The sequence below is a fragment of the Microtus oregoni genome, unplaced genomic scaffold, assembly GCF_018167655.1.
Source record: "Microtus oregoni isolate MIOR12 unplaced genomic scaffold, Mior012 000054F_ref0000373, whole genome shotgun sequence".
NCBI classification, from domain to species: Eukaryota; Metazoa; Chordata; class Mammalia; order Rodentia; family Cricetidae; genus Microtus; species Microtus oregoni.
The window spans coordinates 3,991,169-4,011,466 of NW_024543830.1; the positions used below are offsets into that span (position 1 = coordinate 3,991,169).

Here is a 20,298-nt window from a genome sequence, read left to right on the forward strand (position 1 = left end):
TGGATAAACCTTGTGCACTGGATGTCACATCCCGAGTCCTTGGTACTAGGACCTGTTGATGTTATTAGACTTGCTAAGCTGCCCCAGGGCCAGAAAGGCAGAGTGTCAAGAGGAAGACAGACAGGGATACATGAGCTTCCTCAGTCAGCCTCGAGGAACAAAGTAGCTCTTTATAAGATGTCCCAGGAGTCTGTGCTATGGGTCTGGGCCTACCTGAAACGTGTGATGTCATGTCTCCTGTCTTCAGGGAAAAAAATGTATATTTTGTGTTCCTTTTATCAAAAGGGTACTCAGAACTCATAATCAGGATTTCCATGGAGGAGACCGTATAGTACAATGACTTTATAAACTCCCCAGGGAATTCCATTCAGTCACCAAGGCGAGCACAAAGAATGAGGGCAGGGATGCTCAAAGTGGGACTCCAGGGCCTGAGCACTTATATCACCTGAGACTCTGAGTCAGACAGATCCTCAGCCCTGCTACCAATCTCTGACTCACAGGATCTGGACAGATACACACATGAACACACACATTGTCTGGGAACCCCTCAGAGACAGTACAGAACACACCAGACACCACAGCACAAAGGAGATTTATTGACTCAGAAAAGCATTCATAGAATTGGGGGGGCCTTCCTCTGTATCAGGCAAGAGCTGAGAACAAGCAATGGGTGTTTTTTTTCAACTGTGGGTTTTTAAGGAGATAAGGGGAAATCTTTGCTAGGATGAGTTGGTGAAAGCTGATTGGATAGCTAAGCCATACTAGCCAAATAATGAATTTTAATTGCTGGATATTGGTGTTTGGTTTCAGGAATGAGTCAGTGGCAAAACAGGTGCATGAACCTTGGGGACAAATTTTAAGAATTCAATTTAATGTTTACCAAGGGAGAGGGTAGGGAAAAGGGTAAAATCTGCCACTGCCATATTGGCAATTTTTGGGCCCGTTAGCTCTTCACACACATAAACCCACAAACAATTGGGATGCCAGAGACATGCAGGTCGGTGGAATTATCTCAGAGTACAAGGAACAAAGGCAGAGAGATGCCAGGATGAGATCCAGGCCTTCCAGTCACATACTGAGATGGAACATTAAAACCAGGCCCAACTCCCAGAGCAACCAGCTAGAAATGCCCCAGTCAAATACAAAGACTCCCAGTGAACTTAGCACCCAACATCTCCCACAAGCCAACACCTGTCAAGGCCTCTTTGAAATGCGTGTTGTGAGCTCACACACTGCTGCCCCATCCATAGAATGTGACTCAGGACACAGGCTCTGCTTTTCATTGGGAGGAAGCAGAAGAGTCTGTGTCCCCATCTCACTCCTACCCAGGCCTCAGTCCTGCCTCTCAGATGCACTCGGGAAAAGCACATTGGGCAGGAGGACCCCTTGGAGGTGCAGCCTCAAGTGCCATGAGGAATGCTGGGGTGGACACAGGAGGGTCAAGACAGTCACCAGATTACTGGACATAATGACTACCTGTTGTTCTCATCATTGTTGGTATAGTTGGCCAGGATTGCACCAAGTTCATTCCTTTCATTGGTCATCATCTGGAGCTGAAGGCTCAGTTCATCAACCTTGTTCATCTGCTGTTCATGCTCAGTGAGGGAGGCTGAGGTCCATGCCTTTCCAGTACTTCCTGTAGGTAGACAAACATCAGTGAATTTGTACAGTTAGATGGTATGGGGCCATGAGAGACCATGTTAAGTCCTAAAGGAGGCTTGAGGAAGAGGGAATGCATGGAACCCACTGAAGACCTCACAGAGTAGACAGCTATCCTCTAGTTGAGACCCATAAGCCATGTCTCCATCCTCAATCACTGTTGCTCGATATGTGCATCAATGTTGGGAAATATTATTTTCAGGTGTGGGAGTTTGTTTATGCTGCATTGTTTATTTTGTGAAACTGTGTTCCTGTTCCTGTCTAAAACACCTGATGGTCCTAATAAAGAGATGGACAGCCAATAGGGAGACAGAAGCAAGGATAGGTGGGCCTAGCAGGCAGAGAGTATAAGTAAAAGGTGAACGCTGAGAGGAGAATAACGAGGAGCCCTAGAACAAGAGTGAAGGACTCAGGTGGCCATTCACCAACTCACTCAGCAGCCATGGAGTAAGAGTGGAAGTAAGATTTACAGAAGAGAAAGATAAAAAGCCAGAGGCATAAGGTAGTCTGGATAATTTAAGTCAAGAAGAGCTGACAAGAAACATGCCAAGCTAAGGGCAGGCATTCAGAAGAAAGAAGAAGCTTCTGTGTGTGATTTATTTGGGAGCTTGTCTGGGGGACGTTACTCTCCCTCTTTTTAGTGACACACAAGCAAAAGAAATCCAGTGACGGTGAAGGGCAGGGCTGGAACTGGAACCACTGTGGTCCCTCGGTGCTTCCCACGCAGAGGCCGAGGGAAAGCAGAGGGCCCTCAGCACAGCAGTTGAAGCCTTGTCCATCCCTGGCTCTCTGCCACACACACCATCCGACATCCTCGACTTTGGGCCTGCTCTTTAGTAACTCAGAAAAGCAGAAGAGGAAATCGCTTCCCAGGAACTCCCACCTCCTGAGTCCCACTCCTGAAAGGATCAACTTAAGCCTTCATCCTTCAGGAATCTCTGTCCCCTGCCCAGGACTCACTGCGCTATCTCCAGAACCATTTATTCCTTGATGTGTGACTTGGAGACTGAAGGCCATCTTCCCTGTGCCTCTCTCTGGCCTCCCTGCGCTCTCCATCCTGTCTCCCAAGCAGCCTGTTGAGTCGTGTCAGCATGGCTGTGGGTGAACCTCACAGGCACTGAACGAATGCCTCAAGGGCAGTTGGCGTTGCCACAACACAGGTGACATCACAGAATTCCAGGCTCTCCAGGATACAGTAGAATGTCCAGGTGGGGGACTGCTGATGTCATATGATACAGCTCTTAACCCCTGCTAACTACTTCACCCAAAAGTGACCTGAAACTAAGGTGCCATTTCCAAGAGCCTCTCTGGGGACACCGGGGAAGCCCTTAGGCACATTGTCTTCCTAAAGCCGGAAATCTAGCCCTCTGCTTCTCATGTTTTATGTGAGAAGTTGAAAGCTCTCTTCCCAACCACTGCCCAGGGATGGCTTTTTCCTCCTTAAGACCCACACTCAAGTAACGTGAGAAACAGAGGATGCTTAGAAATGAGGTCAGGATAAAGGGAGTAGAACAGATGAGATCTCTGAAGTGAACCAGCACTTGTGCCGATCCTCAGACTTTTAGAGACTGGAGGGTTCAAAACAAAGAGAAGACACATAGGAAGTAATGAAAATTTCACTCAGAATGTCACTAGAGCTCACTCAAGCTATGAGGTTGGTAGTGAAGATGTGACTAGCTCTTGACTGGTCTACCTGGATCCACTGAGCCCAGGTGAGCTTCAGATACGGAAAGCAAACAGTCGTAGAAAGAGTATGATGGCCCAATCTTGAATCAATCGACTGAGGAAAGAGTAGTGGCACCCAGAGGTCAGTGCGCGCCTTCTAGAGGAATCATTAGCAATGGAGACAAAAGCACACAAACACACACACAGACACACGCAGACACGTAAACAGGAAAACCTGCACACAATCACACGCTGCCTAATAACTGTATGCCTGTGGAAATGTGCCTTTGCATGGCATCCCAGGTGGTTAGTGTCATTCACCTTCCTCATGACCACATTCTCATGGTAGTGACCCAACACCAGACCCTGGGTTGCTGGAGAGCTGTTCATTGACCGGAAGGAAGATGTGTGAGACACAAGCCTGTCATGCCAGTGTTGGGGGTAACAGCACAGGAAGACCAGGAGTTCCAGACCATCCTGGACTAAGAAACTCTGGTTCAAAGAAGACAGGCAGACCAGGATGGGAGCTCAGGTGGTGGAGGGCTTCTCTAGCAGACATTAAACCCCAAGCTCCATTTCAGCACCATGTAAACATGCCTTGACATCCAGGAAGAAAGGGAGATCAGAGCTTGCAGGTTATCCTTAGCTGCAGGGTGAGATGGAGGCCAGCCTGGGCTACATGGGAGCTGTTGGAAGAGAGAAAACTGGATTTTCAGATCACAGGCAGGGAGATCTGTCTTGAGAGATGTAGAGATGGGTGACAGAGTTGGTGGCAGTTGGTAATTAGGGTGGCCAGGCACGGTCTTGGGGGAGTGCTGTCTCCAGGATACCATATCCCCCAGATGGCGAGAGTGAGGTCTCAGGAAGGAAGAATGAAATTATCTGAGCTGTTTTGTAGAATTAGGGGAGGCTCCACAGGGACCTTCTCACCCTGTTTATCTGGGAGAGACAGCAGGCCACAGTGACCTTCAGGACTCGTTGGTAGATTCCCAGATCCACTGCATGTAGAACACACCGTGTAACTTCCTGGGCACCTTGATGTGAGTGCTGGGTTGTTGTAAGTGGCTACAATCCACATCACTTAAAGCAGCAGGGATGGAATTTTCTGGTTCTGGAAACCGAAAGTCCCAAATCCTGGAGACTGCCTTCTTCAGAGGGTCCAGGTAGAGGCTCCTTCCTGCCTCTTCCAGGATCTGGGACGTGGATGGCCTGAGTCTCAGTCCCATCCCACCAGTCTCCATCTCTGCCTTCCTCTGAATTTGTGTGCTCTTTATTATGTCTTTATGTGAGACATGGTCTTGATGAGTAGTCCTGCTGGTCTGAACTTCTAACCCCCTGCCTCAGCCTCGCTAGTGCAGGGTCAGTCCTGGGGCTATAGCTCAGAGGTAGAGTGTTAGTCCAGTGTGTGTGAGGTTTGGTTTCCATTCCCAGTGTTGGAGAAAACCCCAAAAGGTCTATTGTTTTATATGGCCTTTTCCCCCTTCTGAGCCTGACTACCCACCAAGGTCCAGCAATCAATTATTGAAGTCCAGACATCCAAGCCCCCATTGACTCATCAAATCAACCTGTCCAATTAAAATTAAAGACCTCCTCCTAACATAGGGGTTTCCATTTTACCTTCATAAATCATCATTTCCCTATATGCCAAGTCTGTCTCTTCTGTATCCAGAATCAGTTCTTTGTGTCTCCAGAAAAATATCCCTGTCCCCTTCCCTTGTTCCTGTCCCTTCTCCGTCATCCCCTATCTCCTATATCTCGTTCTTACTTCCTGCCCTCTGTTCCTCTGGGGAAAATAAGTCTCTTATGTGCTACGAACTTGGTCTTGGTGTGTCATGATTTGAAACTTTACCTTTCAGTGGGTGTTCAGACCCTGCAGAAGAAATGGGGTTCCCACAGCCCCCATGATTGCCAACTCTGTCTTTGTGATGTTTGCTTCACCATACACCCCAGGTGATCCTTAAAAATGAGTCTGATTGTGGAGGTGCGGGCAGGTCAGCCCAGCACACAAAATGTGATGGCTGCAGGGGCAGGAAATTGATACTACCCTGGGCTACATAGCAAGACCCTGTCCCACACACAATTATTTCAATTGTGATAAATACACAAATAAACTTTCAGCTATTTTAGAGTTGCCCTTCACTGCCGTAAAAACATTTATATTCTTCAGAGTCCTCAGGATGTACATCTTTCATCCTAGCATTCAGGAGACAGAGACAGGCAGATCTTTAAGTTCCAGGCCAGCCTGGTCTGCATAGTGAGTTACAGGATAGCCAGGGCTTCTCAGAGGGAAAAGAGCCTTCACAGTAAACAGCTAAAGAGATAGGTTTTTGGTTAAGAGCACTGACTGTTTTTGCAGAGGTTCCAGGTTCGATTCCCATCACCTACATGGAGGCTCACACCTATTTAACTCCAGATCCTGGGGATCCTCCTCCTTTTTCTGAACTGCACAGGCACCAAACTACCATGAGGCCCACATATATGCTATGCGATGTGTGTATGTTTTCATATTGTGCTGGATAAAAAATGATAAAGGTGTTTCCATTAAGACTGAAGACTGAAGTTCAATGTCTGGATAGATATAGGTATATAGTAGCAGATAGTCCAAAGACCTAAGTTAAAACCAAATACTAATTTTTTTTCAGGTTTTACCCTTGGTTTGGGCTATATACTACTGGGCTATCTATCTATCATTTATCTATCTATCTATCTATCTATCTATCTACTCTGATTCTTAGTTACTCAAACAAGTGTTTGGTGTGAGTTCCTACTTGTAGTGTGGGCCTTAAGTCAATTCAGACACTGGTTGGCTATTCCCAAAGATTTTGCCACCTTCTTTTTGTCCTTCATATTTTGTAGACAGGACATTTTGTAGGTCAAGGGTTTTATGACTGCGTTGGTTGATGTCTGCTTTTCTCTTTCAATAGTTGTCAGAGTACCCTCTCTCATCCAAAAAACTAGAACATAGGGATGCAGGCGCCTTCAGGACGGTTGGACCCCGAGGACACCTGGGAGTCGGGGCCTCCCTGGACTCCACACTGGCAGAGTCGCCTTCCCAGCCGATCAGGACTCAGCGAAGAAGCCCAAGTGAGCTTTAGGGTCAGGTTTTTTGCAGACCCCAGCAGGGACGCCCGAGGGGGTGGTCACCCCAGGTTTTTTGCAGACCCCAGCAGGGACGCCCGAGGGGGTGGTCACCCCAGGTGTGTGCCTGAGCCTTGTCTGGACGATTGTGAGAAAGGCGGCGAGGGCGGTGCCAGTGCTCAGGGAGTCCGGACTGGAGTGAGTTGGAAGAACTTGACGCGGAGTAGAGAGGGACCAACAGGGGCAAGAGTGGCCTCGGGGTAGGATCGGAGACTATGCAGAGGGAGGTAGGATTGGAGACTATGCAGAGGGATGGACTGGGGCGAGGATGGCCTGGGGTGAGATTGGAGAATATGCACCGTGGACCTGCTCCTGGACTTTAAGACAAAAACTCCAGACTGTAAGAAATGTTCTCATTACACCAGGGACTAAACTCCTAAACATATTTTATATGAGGCCGAGGCTTTAAGTTTTCCTGGAAAGACTGAACATAGATATAGAAGTTAAGAGAGAGGGAAAAACAAAGCAGTAGGAAGAAGTTGTCTGCCTTTTTAAACAGGAAAGATCAGGGGAGAGCGCGAACACAGTCCCCAACTAAAAAGAGTTATGCAGCCGAGTTTCCCACATTTGGGGACATAGCAGGGGTCAACACACCACAAGTGCAATGGGTGAGCCTCACCCTAGGAAAACCACCTACATGGCCAAGGTATCTCACCTGCCAGGTAACTGCGTTTCGTGGTCCTGCAGCCCAGACTCAGCACAACCGGCTCTCCACTCTGAACACACGGTCACTTCGCTGCACAAACTCCAGGACCTTATTGGACGTGCACCCCATTCCTTCGACTCGATGCTCCCCGCGGACCAGCTCACCCTTCCACGCCACGCTTGAAATCCAGCGTGTTTCTTCTAATGGTGCTGATGCCACGGTTCCTCCGTGCTCCACATCTGCATAGACCACGCCTCCAACCAGCACTCAGGGGTGACGTCACAGGCATCCTCATTATCCCTTTGCTTGGTGACTTTCTTGCTTGAGGAGAGCTGGATGGAGTGTTGCAGGATCAGAGACAAATCATCTTGAATTATCTCAAATTTCCAAATAGTCGATGGCTGCTCACCGCCACGGCCTAACATCCCTGTCGTTGGTTTCCCTGTGTAGCGACAGACCCCTATCTTCAATCAACACGAAGTCAGAGGCAACAAGTGAGCCAGCCTCAACCAAAAAAAAAAAGGGGGGGGGGGCGGGTAGGGAGAAGAATTGTTGTCTAACAACTGTATCAATTCATTCAATTCATTTAGTGAATACTGAATTTAAAACATGCTTTGAGAGGGATGTGCTGTTCCCGAGTCAGGGTCTGGTGCATGTTAAGTACAGGAACCAAGGGGGGAAAAAGTCTGGAGTGCAGTAGCAACCTAGATTTTGACAGTTGCCAAAAAGTACTCTGGCTTTCAGGCAGAAAATTCCAAATTTCAAGTCTTTCAGAGTTTTCTCATTAACACAGTACCTAATTTCCTAAGGAATAATTTCTGAAAGCCAATACCTATTTTCTTTTTTTTTTAAATATTTTTGTGGTTTATTTAACTTTATTTTATGTTCATTGGTGTGAAGTGTCAGATCCTCTGGAACTGATCTTCAGACAGTTGTGAGCTGCCATGTGGGTGCTGGGAATTGAACCCGGGTCCTCTGGAAGAGCAGTCAGTGCTCTTAACCACTGAGCCATCTCTCCAGCCCGCCAATACCTATTTTCTTTTTGTTTTCATTATTTCCTAGTAACAACTTTCTTTTTTATTACTTTATAAATAATACCAATCAAAATTTTCACTCCCTTCTCATCTACCCCTCCAGTTCTAAGAGAGGGTAAGGCACTCTGCCCTGTGGGAAGTCCAAGGCCCTCCTCCCTCCATCCAGGCTTAGGAAGGTGTGCATCCAAATAGAATAGGATCCCAAAAAGCCAGTCCATGCAGTAGAGGCAAATCCCAGTGCCATTGTCATTGGCTTCTCATTCTGACCATTTGTCAGCCACATTCAGAGGGGCCAGTTTGTTCCCATGCTCGTTCAGTCCCAGTCCAGCTGGATTTAGTGAGCTCCCATTAGCACACTGTCTCAGTGGAAGGCCAACCCCTTGTGGTCCTGACTTCCTTGCTCATATTCTCCCTCCTTCCACTCTTCAACTGGACATTAAGAGCTCAGTCCAGTGCTCTGATGTGGGTCTCTGTCTCTATCTATCTCCATCGGTCTCTGGACGAAGGTTCTATGGTGATATTAAGATAGTCATCAGTCTGCCTACAGGACAAGGCCAGTTCAGGCACCCTCTTCTGCACTGCCCAGGGTCCTAGCTGGGGTCATCCCTGTGGACTCCTGGGGACCTCTCCAGAGCATCTTGCCAACTCCTAAATGGCTCCCTCAATTAAGATATCTCCTTCCCTGCTTACATATCCATCCTTCCTACATCTCAACCCTCCCCCTCCTCCAAGCTCTCCACAACCCTCCCCTTCTCCTTTCTCTCTCCCCATTTCTCCCTCTCCCCTTCCCCCACCCACCCCCATCCCCACGCTCCCAACTTCTGTCTGGCGTCTTCTCTGATACCAATTTCCAGAAGGATCTATATATGTTTTTCTATAGGTTCACCTTATTACTTAGCTTCTCTAGGATCGTGAACTATAGGCTCTATGTCCTTTGTTTATGGCTAGAATTCTATAGTGAGTGAGTACATACCATATTCATATTATTGGGTCTGGGTATTCTCTCTCAGGATAGTGTTTTCTATTTCCATCCATTTGCATGCAAAATTTAAGATATCATTTTATTTTATTTTATTTTTTACCACTGAGTAGTACTCTAATGTGTATATGTGCCACACTTTCTGAATCCATTATTCCATTGAGGGGCATGTAGGTTGTTTCCAGGTTCTGGCTATTACAATTAATGCTGCTATAAATATAGTTGAACAAATGCTTTTGTAGTATGATTGGGCATCTCTTGGGTATATATTCCCAAGAGAGGTATTGCTGTATCCTGAGGTAGGTTGACTCCCAACTTTCTGAAAATGCGCCACACTGCTTTCCAAAGTGGTTGCACAAGTTTGCATTCCCACCAGCAATGGAGGAGTGTTCTCCTTACTCCACATCCTCTCTAGCACAGGCTATCATTGGTGTTTTTTATTTTAGCCATTCTGACAGGTGTAAGTTGTTTTGATTTGCATTTCCCTGAGTTAAGGAAGTTGAACATGTCCTTAAGAATCTTGTGGCCATTTGAAATTCTTCTGTTGAGAATTCTCCGTTCACTTCAGTAATTGGATTATTTAGAATTGTAATGTCTAGTTTCTTGAGTTCTTTATATATTTTGGCGATCAGACCTTTGTCTGATGTGGGGTTGGTGAAGATCTTCTCCCATTTGGTAGGTTGCCTTTTTGTCTTAATGACAGTGTCCTTTGCTTTATAGAAGCTTCTCAGTTTTAGGAGGTCCCATTTATTCGTTGTTGCTCTTATTGACTGTGCTACTGGGGTTATATGTAGAAGGTGGTGTCCTGTGCCCACGTATTGCAGACTACTTCCCATTTTCTCTTCTATCAGGTTCAGTGTGGTCTGATTTATATTTAGGTCTTTAATCCATTTGGACTTACTTGAGTTTTGTGCGTGGGGATAGGTATGGATCTATTTTCATTCTACAACAAGTTGAAATCCATTTATTCCAGCACCATTTGGTTCATTACATCTATTAGTTCTCTCTCTCTCTCTCTCTCTCTCTCTCTCTCTCTTTTTTTTGCAACAATTGTCTTTTATTAGGCACAGGATTTTAAATGATCTCTTCAATTTCTCCATACACAGGCAAAACTATGTGTGCCATTTAACATACTGGAGCTTGACAACTGAGTCACTACCTAGAGAAGGGAAAATTAGCCCCAACCTGCTTAGCCAGGAGGCCAATTCATCTTCCGACCCCCGAGAACATGGAGATGAATATGGTAGACAGACTGTCCCCTGTCTGCACCTTCATTCACCACCATCCGATAGCCCCGGTTCAGGCCCAGGTCCTCAGCACATTTCTTGCCAACAATAATTAAATGTCCTAGAAGACTTTCGTCGTCATCTTCGGCTACAGAAAACTGGGCTATATGCTTCTTGGGTATCACCAGGAAATGTGTTGGTGCTTGAGGGGAAATGTCATGAAATGCAAGACACTGGTCGTCCTCAAAGATGATCTTGGCGGGGATTTCTTTGCGGATGATCTTGCCGAAGATCTTGTCGCCGCCGGGCTTGGCCACTTGAGCCTTGGCAATCTCGTCAGCCATTGCAGCCACTCGCTGTCCTTCCCGCGCTGCCCTATTAGTTCTCTTATTTCTCTGTTAAGTTTCTGTCTGGTTGACCTGTCCATCTCCTACTATTAGTGTGTGGGGTTTGATGTGTGATTTGAGTTCTAGTTCTTTTGCATATGTGGGTGCTTTTATATGAGGGGCATAGATATTCAGGATTGAGACTTCATGAATTGTTCTTGTTATGAGTTTAAAGTGTCCTTCTTCATCTCTTCTGATTGATTTTAGTTTGAAATTAATTTTGTTAGATATTAGGACAACCACAACCTCTTGTTTCTTAGTTCTGTTTGATTGGAAAACTTTTTCCCAGCCTTTTACTCTTAGGTAGTGTCTGTCTTTGAGGTTGAGTTGTGTTTCTTGTAAACAGCAGAATGTTGGATCCTGTTTTTGTATCCATTCTGTTAACCTGTGCCTTTTTATAGGTGATTGATTTCATTGATATTAGGTGATATTAATGACCAGTGGTTGTTAACCCGGTTATTTATTTATTTATTTGTTTGTTTATTTATTTTGGTGGTAGTGTTTGTGTGTTTCCTTTCTTTGAGTTGTTTTGGTAGAGGGTTATCAGATGTCTGTGATATAGTGGGTATTGTTGGCTTCCTTGTGTTGAGGTTTACCTTCTAGTACTTTCTGTAAGGCTGGGTTTGTGGATACGTATTGCTTAAATCTGTTTTTGTCCTGAAATAGATTGATTTCTCAAATGATGGTTAAAGAAAGCTGACCTGGGTATAGTAGTCTGGGCTTGCATCCATGGTCTCTTAGTGTCTGCAGCACATCTATCCAGGACACTCTGGCCTTCAAGTTCTCCATAGAGAAGTCAGGTGTAATTTTGCTAGGTTTGCCTTTATATGTTACTTGACCTTTTTCCTTTGCAGCTCTTAATATTCTTTCTTTATTCTGTATGTTTTGTGTTTTGATTATTTTATGGTGAGGGGATATTTTTTTGTTTTTTGTTTTTTGATCCAGTATATTTGGTGTTCTGTAAGCTTTTTGTACCTTCATAAGAATATCCTTCTTTAGGTTGGGAAAGTTTTCTTCTATAATTTTGTTGAATATATTTTCTGAGCCTTTTGAGCTGGAATTCTTCCAATACCAATTTTCTTAACAAATACCAGGTAAAAAGCAGGGTGTGTGTGAAGAGCAAAATAAAAAGTGTTCTTTGTTTCTTTGTGGGATGACAAAATAAGTCATAATAAGAGAAATAAGAAATATTTCTCTTGTCTACCTCTGACTTTTTCCCGACATCTTAGGGAGGCTGCAGTGTCCTTTCCACTCTCCGAGCTCCATCATGCCGCCCAAGGGTGACAACAAGAAGAAAGATGACTGAAAGTCGGCCCAAAAGGACACAGGCCCAGTAAATAAGTCTGGTGGCAAGGCCAAAAAGAAGAAGTGGTCCAAAGGCAAAGTTCAGGGCAGGCTCAACTATCTAGTCCTGTTTGACTAGGCTCCATATGACAAACGCTGTAAGGACGTTCCTAACTGTAAGCTTATTACTCCAGCTGTGGTCCCTGAGAGACTCAAGGTTCAGGGTTCCTTGGCCAGGGCAGCCCTTCAGGAGCTGCTTAGTAGAGGGCTCATCAAGCTGGTTTCAGAGCACAGAGTCCAAGTAATTTCCACGAGAGACACAAAGGGCGGGGACGCCCCAGCTGCTAGTGAAGATACACAAATAGGTTCAATTTATTTAGAAAAATAAAACTTTTTTTAAAATAAAAATGCACGTTCTGGGCTATAGGGATAATCAGAGCCTTCCCTGCAGTGTTGTGTGGGCTCCACTAGAGGGCAGACATAGAGTTTTACAGGTGCTCACATTTACCTGGTGTCTAATTAAGGCCAGGAATATCTGACTCAGACATTGATATACTTCCAAAATAATATTTTTGGACTATTAGAAAGGTATGCTGTTTTATTCTAGTCAGCACAGTGTATTTTCCAGTTCAACTTAGTGGTGCAATATTTACCCGTTTTATTAAAACCTGGTCTGTTTCCTACGCTTTGGTGACTTGCTATTCATAATTTTCCTTTAATAAGAAAGGATTCTCACAGTATCCAACCCCCAAGTAAACCAAAGACAATAGGAGGTTGTTGTACACAGGTGTCCCCCTCCCAACCGCACCTCTTTCCATCAAAAAAGTATACAAATTGACTTTGCTGATTTCCCTACCAGACAGCATGTGACAGGCAAGGTAATGAATGCCTTAAATACAGGAGCTAAGGTTTTTCGTGGTTTGTAAATTCTGAGAATGTATCAGTGTGCACTCTCCAGTTGGCAAGTCAGCACACAAATGGCTGTAAGTATGGAAAGTTGTTTGTTAAAAGCCTAAAGGCTATCGTCCCTGGGTGGGCTTGAACCACCCGCCCTTTCGGTTAACAGCCCAACGCACTAACCAATTGAGCCACAGAGACTTTGCACAGACCTCTGACAGGTCACCTTGGTGATTCAGGAATATCCAAAGGTCCATGGCGGAGCATCCGGAGCCGGAGGCCTCAAAGCCAAAGGCCCTGCGTCCCGAGTGTCCCGCCAAATCTTCCCCAGCTCCCGCGAAAGTTTTTAACCTGGATACTCGAGGACGCTGAGACCTGGCCGTCACCCGGAGTTCGTGGCCTCCGTGGACTCCACGCTGGCAGACGCGCGTTCCCGGCGCCCGGCCGGACTCCGGGAAGGAGCCCAAGTCCGCTTTAGGGTCCGGTCCTTTGAGACCCCAGGTGTGTGCTGGAACCTCAGCGGGACACGTGTGGGAAAGGTGGCGAGTGCGGTGCCAGTGCTCAGGGAGTTCGGACGGGATGGAGATGGACGAACTTGACCCGGAGTGGAGAGGAACCACCCAGGGTGGCCTGGGGTGTGATTGGGGGCTATGAACCGCGGGGACCAGAGGAGGTGGGGCCCAGGGGAGCCCCAGGGCATATCCTAGAGATTTCTTTGAACTGAGCTGATGCAGTTGGAAGCCGATTTATGTTAGGAAGATAACAAAATGATGAGGGGTGTTTTGTTTTGTTTCGAATGAATCAGAACAAAGGCTTTCTACCAGAGGCTTCTGTCTTTCAGCTAGGGATGTGCTGGTCCCGAGCCCGCGTCTGGTGCATGTTAAGTGCAGGAAAGAATTAAGGAAAGTCTGGAGTCTCAAGCCAACATTTGGGACATGGTTTCCTACAAGTGCTCCTGAACTTTAAGACAAAAACTCCAGACCTGAAGGGTTGTTCTCACTAACCCAGGACATAATTTCCCAAAGATGCCAATTCTAAGGCCGATGTTTTTGTTTTCTTAACAAGGATGGGCAAAAATACGGACTTTTTTATTTTTTAAAAAGGAAGACAGAAAAAGAAACATATAAGAAAGAAAAAGAAAGGAACGGATGGTATCAAATATGAGGAAATGGCATAAGCAGAGGCGACAAACGCAGTCGCAAATTAATAAAAATTATGCAATCGAGTTTCCCGAATTTGGGGAAATCACAGGGGCCAGCACAACACTAGTGCAATTCGGTCACCCTCGCCTGAATAAACCAAAGCCCTGTTGACAGCGCTCACTTAGCTGGGTGAGTGTGCTTTACTTCCCGTAGCCATGACTCAGCCCCACCGGCACTGTGTTTGAATACATGATCACTTGACCGCGCAGACTTCGGGACGTCCCTGGACGCGCACCTGATTCCTGCGCCCCGCTGCCACCCGCGAATCACCGCTCCATTCCATGCTGCACTGGAAATCCCTAGCCTTTCCGCAAAGCCTGTGGATGCAGCATCCCTGCGCGACCCTCATTTGCATATACCACGCCCACAACCGGCGCCCAAGGGTGCCATCACACCCATCCCATTTGTCCCTTTGGCCTGATGGATTTTCTTCCTTGCTGAGAGCTGGATGGAGTGTTTCAGGACCAGAGACAAATCATCTTGAATTTTCTCTAACCCACAGATAGCCAATGGCTGCTCACAGCCGTGCACTAACAGCCTTGTCGCTGGTTTATGTACCCGCAGACCCCTAACTTCTGCCAATAGGAAGTCAGAGAAGCCAGGCAGCAAGGGTAGCCAGCCCTACAGCAGAGGTCTCCAGCTACCCTCGAACCTGCCTACCTCATGTCTCCACCACTGCATTTTACAAGGCTCTTGATGTATGGATTTCTCTGTTCCTTCTACAGAAACACCATGAGACTGACACTAAGTCTGGACATGGTATTTGGGGTGACCCCAGTCTGTGTTCCTGGTCCAGGGGATCCACTCTGCCCTCTCTCGGCCTCCTCAGGCTCCTGCATGTGTATCGAGCACACACGTACAATCAGGCATAAAAACACATACACAAAATAAGTAAGCAGTCTTTTCTGTGTTGTGTTTGTGGGGGAGGGACAGGTGTATGTGTGCCATGACTCGCGTGTGGAGGCCAGCGGACAGTTTGCAGCAGTCGGATCTCTTTCTGCTGTGCCTGCTCCGTGGATCAAGCTCTTGGATGATCAATCCTGACAGCAAGCCCTTGCCTGCAAGCCCTCTCTATGTCCCTTTAAAATCTCTCCCTCTCTGTTCTTCTCTGCCTCTCTGCATTCCTCCCACAAGACCCCACCCCCACCCCAGACAGGGTCTGTCTACATAGTGATGGCAAGAAGAGCTTTGTGCCACCATGCCTGACCCCCTTAAAACCTCTTTAGCCCACGTGCAGACATAATACAGCAATTTAAGGTTTTCAGATGATCGTACCGTTTATCATTGCATCATACGCGGCAATTTCTCTTCTATAGTGTGTTTGGGTTAAGGCAACACCTCCGCCCCTGGCATCCAAATACACAAAAAGTCTGGAATGTTTGAGTGGAAAGCTCTCAAATCCCTTCCTCTGGGCGTTGCCTCTGTATAGAATTCACCTCAGAGAAAGCCTGTCTAAGGGTGACCCCTCCCCAGAAATGCTCAAGACCACTCCCACAGGGTATTTAAACTGCCCCCCCCCCCCCCAGGGACAAACTTGTGGTTTCTCTCTCTTATTTCCTCATCTCCTCTCTGAGGCCTGGAAGGTCAGTGAGAGAATTAGTATTCATTCAAAACATGGGCTTTTTCTGTATCAGTTTGATTTGGTCTGATTTGGATTATTGTGTCCGTGGAGAGGTTTTTGTGTCTCAAAACCTTTTCACAATGTTTTTGAAACAACGACTGGAGAGAGGTTGGGATTCTAAAACGGGGACTAATTTCCAGGAGAAGGACATCAGAAACTGTCTGGGCCCTCTCGTTAGTGGTGCAAAATACTTCAATCCACCCAGACATGGTGTCTAACAAAAAACAGGAAATATTTAACCCAAGTGACTGTAGGCATATGAGTAAAATCAAGCTGCCACTCAGTCCCTAGAAAGGAGCCCATAGCCTGGAGGTTGGGAAAAGGGAAGCTACGATACTTGGACTTGGAATCTGACTTTTGACAGATTTTATAATAGGCAGTGATAGGTTTTAAGAACTCTAAGTCCTCTGGGGTGTGTTAGAGGTGAGCCTTGACAACGTGAGACAGAGCCTGACTATTTGGATGAAGAGTTGATGTAGGTAGGACAGAATTGGCCAAGTGTCAGTTGGTGACTGTGAGAATGTGGGCCGTACTGTATGAACCCCCTGAGGTGATTGAGGTAAGTCTGGCCCTGGAAGGCTGCTGCCCTGGCAGCTTGGTGAGCTTGGTTGTTTTCCTTATACATGATGGAGTCTGATCCCTTAGAGATGATTAGATTCTGATAAGACCAGCAGTGAATAATTCCTATAGCTCTGCAGAGATGGGAGGTCTTTAACATGGCCATCATGTGGTCTAGTTAGTTATGGATCCTCCTTTTGGGGTAAGAAACCCTTGCTCTTTCCAGATAGCACAGACAGCAGGGCAAATAACAAGCCAATTTTTATTCAGTGTGGGAAGAGAGGGGACCCCTGTGGACAACCTCCACCTGATATCTGGTTTATTAGGAGAAGGGGAGAGTGCGAATCTTTTCTTAATAAGGGAAAATTATGGACAAGTCACCAAAGCACAAGAAATGAACCAGAAATTAACAGAACAGGTAAACTTTACACCACTGGCTAAAGATATCCATACAGCAGAATGACCAAAGTGTAATTCATAATCACAAAACCCTAGAACCAAGTTATTTCAAAAAATCACTTCGTGTGGAAAGACCAAAATAAATCCAACAAATGACCAGCCTCTGTCATGTTTGGTAAGGAGTCCAGGCACTGGCAGTGACTGTTTTGGCCTCTGCAGGTGAGTAGCATCTGTAGAAGGTGCAGGTCGGCTGGTTTGCTCCCCAGCTATCCAGAAGGAACCCAGAGCAGTTCGCCTCGTCCCCAGGTACCCCAGTCACCATGGAGAGATGAGCCATAGAGGGCTATCACGTGCTTGGGGAGAATATTGCGCCTGTAAGAGAAGCATCGACCCACGGACTTCTCAGTGACTGCCCTCACCACCCTACCAAGGCACAGATGCATTTACTCGGTGCAGTTCACAATACATAGGCGTTGGAGAAATCACTTCTGCAGGACAGGCCAGTCAGAAGGAAGCCTCCCAGTCTGAAAAGGGCAGAACTTGACAGAGACTCTGGTGAGCACCCAACATCAGGCACATGGCTCACTGTGATTGTATAGTGGTTAGTACTCTGCATTGTGGCCACAGCAACCTCGGTTCAAATTCCAGTCAAAGCAATCGTTGTCCTTCCTGTCTGGTGTGCTGTTTCTTGCCACCATAAACCTACACCTAGCTAATGTCTTGACACAGACTCAAGTATCCCTAGTTAGAGTCCCGCGGACATGGAGGAACTCAAACACTATTAGTACAGTTTGCAGCTTGGAGTCTTCACTGTCAATCACGCTGTCTCAGGTGGACTCACAAAATCGCCTTCAATGTCAATCACCCTAAGCCCCAGGGCATAGTAAGCACCATCTTTGAGCAACACCCCTACCCCTGGCTTTGGTCGTGTTAGCATGATGCAGGTGAATGTTCCTATCTGGTATTTTGTCTTAGTAATAACACATTAGTGGGAAAGCTTGTTTTCTATGTCCTGGCCTCCCCTTTATGTGTGCTCCCTGTCCCTAAGGGACCTGAGCCACATCATAGAAGTCCCAGGTTCTCAAAGAGACAGGAAGGAGCCTTCTTCTGAAGACTCTGAAGCAGGTGGTGTCGAGGATTTGAAACTTTGGAGCTCCAGAACCAGAAAATTCCATCCTTGCTCCTTCAATCCATCTGGATTGTAGCCACTTATGACAACCCAGCATCCATATTTGGTGCCCAAGAAGACACACGGTGAGTTCTCCATGCAGTGGTTCTGAGATACTACCAACAAGTCCTGAAGTTCTCTCTGGTCTTCTGTCTCTCCCACCTGGAACAAGCAGAGAAGGTCCCTGTGGAGCCTCCTCTAACCGCACAAAAGGGCTCAGATCACTTGGTTCTTCCTTCCTGAGACCACTCTTGCCATCTGGGGGATAAAATACCCTGGAGACAGCAGCCCTCCAAGACTGTGCTGGGCCACCCTAATTATCATCTGCCACCAACTCTGCCACCCATCTCTCCATCTCTCAAGGTAGATCTCTCTGCCTGGGGTCTCCCTGCCTGTGCCCTGAAAATCCAGTTTTCTCTCTTCCAACAGCTCCCATGTAGCCCAGGCTGGCCTCCATCTCACCCTGCAGCTAAGGATAACCTGCAAGCTCTGATCTCCCTTTCTTCCTGGATGTCAAGGCATGTTTACATGGTGCTGAAATGGAGCTTGGGGTTTAATGTCTCCTAGGGAAGCCCTCCACCACCTGAGCTCCCATCCTGGTCTGCCTGTCTTCTTTGAACCACAGTTTCTTAGTCCAGGATGGTCTGGAACTCCTGGTCTTCCTGTGCTGTTACCCCCAACACTGGCATGACAGGCTAGTGTCTCACACATCTTCCTTCCGGTCAATGAACAGCTCTCCAGCATCCCAGGGTCTGGTGTTGGGTCACTACCATGAGAATGTGTCCACGAGGAAGGTGAATGACACTAACCACCTGGGGTGCCAGGAAAAGGTGCATTCCCACAGTCACACAGTTATTAGGCAGCCTGGACAGGACTGATTTGTTCAGACCATTTTTGACTGCAAATTCTTGCTTGGAACACTAGTGGCATGGATGAGGCCAGGCCCTCGGCATTGCTCGGGGTCCTCCGGTGTCAGGAAAACCATCTGCTACAGCAAAGAAGGACTTGTCAGAAATATCTGAGGACTGGAGAGACCCACAAATCTATATGTCACAATGTGTCTTTGAAGTGTGGAAGTGGAAAAGCATGGAATCTGCAAGAACCAGACACAGCTGGAAGGATCCAGGAATACGAGGAACATTGTGGTTGGTCCAGTGTGAGGGGAATGTGAGCCACAGGCCACCTGGGGCTAGTTTGGTAACAGAGCATCCAGAGTGGACATGAGAGGAGCCAAAGAGACAGGGTCAGATCCTGAGACTCCACAAAAGTGGGAAGGAGCTGGACAGCCACTTGTATCACATGGGGACACTATGGGGATTGATCGCGGTCTGGAAAGAGCAAGGCGCTATGCAGTGGTATCTGCAGGTGCCAACTTTGGTTACAGTGGCAGAGGTCATATCTGGAGAACATGCATTCCAGGCTGACCATGGACTGGCTTCTCTTTACATGGACGGTAAGGATACGTAGAAAGGTGGTGATGGCTATAAAACACCTGTATGGTGCAACAACTCTGAGTCTCTTCTTTTGCCTGCCGTTCTCATGCTCTCCCAAAGCTAGCAGCGCCACCTATTGAAAAACATGGGAATTGGAACAGGTGACTTCAGACCAAGGAATTTGGCTTGTTTGCTGGTTGACACAGCATAGCAGTGAAGTACATCACGTTCTCAACCGGAATTGTGTGATTGTGTGCTGGTTTTTTTATTTACGTGTTTGTGTGTGTGCGCGCGTGTGTGTGTATATGCATGCACTTGTGTCTCCATCGCTAAGACTCCTCTAGATGGTGCACACTGACCTCTGGGTGCCACTACTCTCTCCTCAGTCTATTGATTCAAGGTTGGGGCCATCATACTCTTTCTACGACTGTTTGCTTTCCATATCTGAAGGCTCCCCTGGTCTCATGGTTCCAGGTAGACATGCCAAGAGCTACTGACATCTTCATTAACAACCTCATAACTTGAGTTTTAGTGACACTCTGAGTGAAATTTTCATCACTTCCTATGTGTCTTCTCTATGTTTTGAACCCTCCAATCTCTAAAAGTCCGAGGATCGGCACCAGTGCTCGTTCACTTCAGAGATCTCATCTGTTCTACTCCCTTTATCCTGACCTCATTTCTAAGCATCCTTTGTTTCTCATGTTACTTGAGTGTGGGTCTTAAGGAGGGAAAAGCCATCCCTGGGCAGTGGTTGGGAAGTGAGCTTTCAACTTTCACATCAAACGTGAGAAGCAGAGGGATAGATTTCTGGCTTTAGGAAGACAATGTGCCTAAAGGCTTCCCCGGTGTCCCCAGAGAGGCTCTTGGAAATGGCACCTTAGTTTCAGGTCACTTTTGGGTGAAGTAGTTAGCAGGGGTTAAGAGCTGTATCATATGACATCAGCAGTCCCCCACCTGGACATTCTACTGTATCCTGGAGAGCCTGGAATTCTGTGATGTCACC

At 46.9% G+C, this 20,298-nt stretch overlaps 1 protein-coding gene and 3 non-coding genes across 4 annotated transcripts; all 4 read right to left on the reverse strand.

The window, feature by feature from the left end:
* Positions 1-6,968: 6,968 nt before the first annotated feature.
* Positions 6,969-7,132, reverse strand: LOC121438102. The gene has a single exon (XR_005973049.1). It is a non-coding gene; the product is annotated as a U1 spliceosomal RNA (small nuclear RNA).
* A 3,033-nt stretch (positions 7,133-10,165) lies between these two features.
* Positions 10,166-10,691, reverse strand: LOC121438072 (histidine triad nucleotide-binding protein 1-like). The gene has a single exon (XM_041638291.1). It carries the CDS (start codon positions 10,689-10,691, stop codon positions 10,311-10,313), a length of 381 nt encoding a protein of 126 aa, XP_041494225.1. The 3' UTR covers positions 10,166-10,310.
* Positions 10,692-13,040: 2,349 nt separating this feature from the next.
* Trnan-guu lies at positions 13,041-13,115 on the reverse strand. Its single transcript has one exon. It is a non-coding gene; the product is annotated as a tRNA-Asn (tRNA).
* A 973-nt stretch (positions 13,116-14,088) lies between these two features.
* Positions 14,089-14,253, reverse strand: LOC121438114. The gene has a single exon (XR_005973058.1). It is a non-coding gene; the product is annotated as a U1 spliceosomal RNA (small nuclear RNA).
* Between the last annotated feature and the right edge of the window lie 6,045 nt (positions 14,254-20,298).